Source organism: Mustela nigripes, chromosome X (genome assembly GCF_022355385.1).
Source record: "Mustela nigripes isolate SB6536 chromosome X, MUSNIG.SB6536, whole genome shotgun sequence".
NCBI classification, from domain to species: domain Eukaryota; kingdom Metazoa; phylum Chordata; class Mammalia; order Carnivora; family Mustelidae; genus Mustela; species Mustela nigripes.
Window position 1 is genome coordinate 83789335 of NC_081575.1, and position 6000 is coordinate 83795334.

General features: G+C 54.7%; 1 protein-coding gene across 5 annotated transcripts in view; it reads right to left on the reverse strand.

The window, feature by feature from the left end:
• ZNF674 (zinc finger protein 674) overlaps positions 1 to 5649 on the reverse strand; it is a 30099-nt gene extending 24450 nt beyond the window's left edge. The window contains exons 1-5 of one of the 5 annotated variants that reach the window (XR_009401221.1): positions 5405 to 5553; positions 4686 to 4789; positions 3803 to 3996; positions 2830 to 2874; positions 1691 to 2711 (exon numbers count right to left, since the gene is read on the reverse strand). Coding sequence is in view for 4 of the 5 variants with exons in the window: in XM_059384782.1 (XP_059240765.1) it covers positions 2830 to 2844 (15 nt within the window). In the remaining variant the exon portion in view is untranslated. The other 4 variants (XM_059384782.1, XM_059384781.1, XM_059384780.1 and 1 more) reach the window with 4 other exon arrangements.
• Between the last annotated feature and the right edge of the window lie 351 nt (positions 5650 to 6000).

Sequence of the window (6000 nt, forward strand, 5' to 3'; positions counted from 1 at the left end):
CCAGAGCATGGGTTTTGCGGAGCCTCCAGGTGCGGGAACGCATCCACATCTTGGGAGGACGATGCTTGCCGAGTCCACACGGACAGAAGCTCTTGTGCTCAGGGTCCTCCCAGGCCCTACCCTATGTGTATGTTCATCTGGCTGTTCATGTGTATCCTTCCTCATATCCTTTAATAAACCAGAAATGTAAGTCAGCATGTCCCCGAGTCCTACAAGACGCTCTAGCAAACAGTCGAATCCAAGGAGGGGGCCACCGGACCTCTGACCTATGGCCAGTGGGTCAAAAGCCTGCAACTGGGGGCTGGCATCTGCCGGGAGGTGTGAGAGGCGGCAATCTGGTAGGATGGAACCCTTAAGCTGCGGGATCCGATGCTATCTCCGAGGACACAGTATTCCAACTGAGTTATGTGTAGGATACCCAGCAGGTGTGGCAGAGTGTCTGGTGTGGGGGAACCTTCCACATATCAGTGACCAGAAGTGTCAGAGATAAAGTGTTCTACGTGAGACCAGGGGACACATGCTGGAGAAAGACACAGTAGAGAAGGGCTGGGCTGTTTCCATACAGAAGAAGGCCACACAGTCACCCGACCGCTAATTGTGGCTAATCAGCCTGAGAGGTAACCGGAAGCAGGAGGGTGGGAGTCTGCATGGGCAGCAGATGGAGGGGAAAAAGGAAAGGTCTGTGTTTGGTCTTGGCAGCACCAAACAAATGCTCACTTTTCGGAGGGCCTGTTGTCCTATCAGAGAGAGAGCAAGACCCCCCTGCTGACACCCTGACACCCTGCCTGTTCCCCCTGCACTGACTGGTCTTCAGTCCGGGTGGCCCAGGTGGCACCCATGGGGCCCCAACAGGCCACATGGGGCAGCCGGTTTCCCAGCGCTGCAGATGGAGACGAGCCAGGACATGCCTTGTGTGGCAGGACAGTGACAGGCAGGTGTCGCCAGCAGGAGGAGTGCTCAGAGCGACCCACCCCTCCTGTTACCTTCCCAGGGGACAGCGCAGGTGTCAGGGACCATGACCACACTGGTGAGCAGAGGGGAACCACTGGCTCAGAGGCCCTCAGCTGTCAAAATTCACGATGCACAGAGCCTCTGACCTAGAAGCCTCACCCCCAGAAAGCTATCCTGCAGAGGAGACCCGCTCCTCTGAACCAACAGAACCATACACAGCTAAGTATCATTGCATCCTTGATGATATCAAAAGACCAGAACATCCTCAATGTACACCCCTGGCAGAAAGCAAATATATAATATGGTAGTTCCAGCCAGCAGAATGTCACAGAGCCGTTAGTGCCAATGGCATACCACCCGGGGGTGATATAGCCCTTCAGGGTACAGCTGGCAAGGTCTGTAGAAACTCTTCGTTGTCACCACAAGGGGCAAGGGGTGGGGACATTGGCATCAGGGGAGTCCATGGCAGGGTCAGTTAGATATCCTCCAACGCACACAACCGCCCTCCACAACACAGCACTGCCTGGCCCCAAATGTCAAGCGTGCCCAGGGGGGAAAACGGGTTGTTCAGACACACAGTGAAATACAATGATTGTGGAAAAGTCCAGAATGTGTTGTACTATACGATGAAGGAAGAGATCCAAAGTAAATGGCACTCTTACATGGAAAGAGATGTACACACGTGATCTCTCCAGGATCGTATGAAACAAGGAAGGAGATGGGGCATGGGGTGACAGGGAGAATTCATTTTCACCTTTTGTTAAACAAGCTTTTAATGTTTTACCATATACACCAATCATCTTTCACAATGCTCAATTCAATGTATTAACTCTGTATTCAGAGTATGTGTTTAGGATCTTGACATCCAGGGTCTCAAGTCAATCAGGTGCATCATTTATTTTCTGTAGCCTCTTTATCAAATCCAAGGTTAAAGGGCTCCATAAAACCAACTAGTTTCCTTTTCAACTTTCAACAGCCCGGGAAAGCTGAACGCAGAAATGATCTGGTCTTTAACATTTTGCAACAGTCGTAATTAGTCTAGGATCTGGAATAGCCAATTCAAGCGTGAATACCTTTGACCCCCAAATCCAACTTCCCGATGTAGCCTCCATAAACACTTGCACTACTGAACATACACGTAACAAGTCATCCAGGAGCCACCATATAGAACAGAAAAAGAAAATTCAAAAGCTGAGTATGTACAAACAGAGCAACAGGTGAATGACATACCCAGAGCACTGCACGAAACGGGAATCTTTCTGTGCTGAGGAGGACCACCACCCAGAAGAGAACGAGGCAGGAAAGGGAAGATGGCAGTGGGACTCGGATGGCACTTGTGCAGACACTCATCCAACAAAGCCTACAGACCCGTTTTCAGCTCACGAAACTGACGGAAACACAGCCACCCCACCCCATTCGCATACTGTACCAGCGGGCACTCTGAGGAGAAGCATGGCATTGGGCACAGAAGAAACGGAGATGCTGGGACTCTTCCTAGTGCACAGAATGTCAAGCACAGATTTACTTTCATTATTTGAATAGAATAAAAAAGTAAACAGTGAGGTGGAAGTGAAGACACAGAAAAAGTGGGTCTCTGGGCTTCAGTGAGCTTCCCTGAGAAGCAGAACAACAAAGAGGAGGTGCATTTCCCAGAGGAAGCAGCAGACGAGACCTGTCATTTTCCTTCCGTCTTTTCTCATTTTAGATTGTTGGTTTTTGTGGTGAGGGGAAGGACTGGAGAAACCGGAACTGGATTACAGCTGGAATGGAAAACAGCCGCAGCAGAGAGGAGGGACAGGTTTGTCGAGCTTACAATCCAGATGTCCCAAAGCTGCCTCAAGTTCGCTGAAAACTAGAGGGAGGGGATAAGGAACTTACCTGGGCTGTGGCCATCCTGTTCTGCCCTGGACAAAGGGCGGAGATCTAGGAAGACAGAATGAGGGGGGTCGCGAATTCAGTGCGTTCAGCCATGAGACCATCCCCACCAGCCTGAGGGCAATCACCCGTGCACCTGGGGAGATTAATGTGCAGCGAGCCTGGAAGCTCCAGCCTGGTCCCTGGGATGTGGATAAGCTCGTGTGGGCTTTGCACAGGACCTGTGTCTATGGGCTTCCAAAATGCCCAATGTGAATCGAGTTTCTCTTCCTAACATATATAAAAGCAGATTACAAAAACGCAGGTGCAGCACAAGCTCATTTGTTCCCCAATTATGTACATACTGAGGAACGGCAGTGTCCCAGAGTGGTTACTAAAATATTGACACTGGTTTTCTCTGACTGGCGATTTCAGTTCTCTTTTGTTTACCTGCATTTTTGAATGTGGATATTATCACTCATAAAACGGATAACACTGAGCCCCAGAAGTGACAAAGCCTGGGCAGAGTCTGGAGGACAGGGACCCCTGCCTGTGGTTTGCAGGAGGGAGACAAACCAGGGCTGGAGAAGGGGCAGGGAGTGGGGGGGCAGGAGGCAGAGAGGGAGGTGAAGAGCCCAGCACTGGCCATTCCCTGAGGAGCTGGAAGCCACTGACCTTGGCCGCCTGTGAACACTGCCCTTCACTGCCCTCCTCCACCCTGTTCCCGGCTGGTGACGTCCTCCTTTCCTGCTCTTCCCTGCTGGGCAGTTTTCCCCCCCCCCCCTTTTTTTTTTTAAAGATTTCACGTATCTATTTGACATACAGAGAGTAAGAGAGAGAGAGAGCGCGCATGCGCGCAAGCAGGAGCTGTTGTTAGCAAAAGGAAAAGCAGGCTCCCCACCCAGCAGAAAGCTCCAATGGGGCTCAATGCCAGAACCCCGGGATCATGACCTGAGCCAAAGGCAGACGCTTACCCACCTGAGCCACCCAGGCATACCTGCTTGGCAGTTTTCAAAACAAAGTCTCCACACAGAGTTTCTGCAGAGTAGCTGCTGTCATCGCAGCACCCCTGGGGCAGCCTCAGGACACCAGAGTTCAGCTGCAGGCAGCTTAACGTCTCACGCTCTCAGACCCAGTCACAGCAGCACCAAAACGAGGCAGAAGAACCAGAAGACAGCGGACCTCTGACTACTTGAAAATTTTACCAAGGAGAAAAGAAAACCATACAAAAGTGTTCTGCACTTTACTCAGAGCAGGGGGGAGTGTCAACATTTGTGTGGAGGTGGGTGTCAGAAACAGTGAATTGGAAAAAAGGGGGCCATTATGCTGTGCACACAGGCATGTCAGCAGAGGAGACAGTCCTGCGAGGCTGGCAGTGTCACTCGTCACCCTGATCCTGCCCTTGCAGGACGGGGGCAGGCCCCCTGCTTCATGGCACCGTCCCTCCATCCACTTGAACATCTCATCTCTCTCCTCCAATGGGGTCCAACTGCCCACCGTCACACAGTGGGCATGCTCTCCCTCAGCTGGAGGAGGGACAGAGGCCACTGCAGGTCCAGCTCTTCCTGGACCTGCTAATCCTCTAAGCCTCCACCCCCTGGCCTTGGGTCCGGGTCTGTCCCGGGAACCTACACCCCCTGCACTGGGTTCTGGCTCTGTCTTGAGTCCCTGCCCTTCTGCCCCGAGCTCTGGGGTTGTGCTCTGAGGCTCCTCCCTCTGCCATGGGCTCTGGGTCTGGGCTGAGGCTCCTCCTCTCAGGCCCCTCAGAAGAGCTCTCTTGTTCCTAAGGATGCAGGACCTAAGGATTCAGAGACAAACGCGTTTCAGCTGGAACCATCCCTGCGGCACCACATCTGTGTCTCTGACCCAGGGGGACTCACCTTCTGAGGTCTCAGACTGGCTCTTCTGTAGACTCGGAAGCCCAGGTGCAGGTGAGCTGGGTCACGCAGTCGGTGAGCCCTGGTCCCAGTGACGCACCCCGCTCCTGGAAAGAAGGACCACACAGGAGATGCAATCAGCAACCCCTGTGATGGACTGAAGCTGAGGAAAACTCCAGTGTTTTACTTTATGCGAGGAAGCCCAAGGCCTCATCTGAGTTGGAAGAGCGATGTTCAGTAGGACCCTATTAACACCAGACAAGGAGCTGAGCACTGCCTCTGCAATCAACTCACGGCCTGCTCTGTCGCTTTTATTCGTCCAGTGAAAATGGGGAGGGCCCGCTATGTGCCTGTACTAAGCGCTGCAGATCCACCAGGGAACAAACTCGGCAGAGGTCCCCGACCTTGTGGAGCTCTAGATCCACCAGGGAACAAACTCGTCAGAGGTCCCCGACCTTGTGGAGCTCTATTCGAGCCTCTATTCAAGGCAGACAGCAACCACAAACTTGATCAATTTCGGAAACGGTAGTTAGAAAGGCCAAGCGCTAGGCAGGAGGGAAAGAGGCAGAAGGATGCCCCGGGGTTGCGTGGCCATGTGACTTGGGACAGCGGCCTGAGCCTTTCTGTTCTTGCTTCCTCGCAATAAAACGAAGATAACCGTAGCACCTGCTCACAGGCCGTCAGGAAGAGGAGCGGGGACCGCAAAGGTGCCTCGCACTTACTAGGCACTCCGCAAACTCACTGACTGTATCACTCGCCGCCGCCCGCATCCCGACGCCCGCACTCGGCCCGTCGCCCAGTGCCGCGAGCCCTCAGAGGCGCGAACCCACCAACCCCGCCCTCCCCTGCAGCCCGTATCCGCTCCGCCTTCCCGTACTCGACTCCCACAACCCGACGGTCGCGGTGGATAACAACAACCGGCGCGACGGCGCGCCGCTCTCGGGTCAGCGGAGCACTTCCGCTCCTGTCGCCCCGCAGCCCGAGGTCGGAGCGCGGCGCACGCGCACGGAGACGGGGCGAGGGGGCCGAGTCCGCACTGTCTATGGGCAAGATGGGCCGTGTCGCGGACAGTGGTTCTGTCGGGGTTCCTCTGCGGCGCGAAGCGGCGACCAGAGCGTGCGAACATTTTCCGCGACGAGTCGCACATTCAGGCGCGGGACGGGCTGGGGCGGGGCGGGAATGGGCCTCCGGGCGGCGAGGCGCCTGCGGAGGGGTTCAGCGGCTCCAGTCCCGCCGCCTCGGAGGCCGAGGCGCTGTGTCCCGCGCGTTGTGGTGCGCACCGGCCACCCCGCAAAGCCACGCTCTCCGCTTCCTTCAG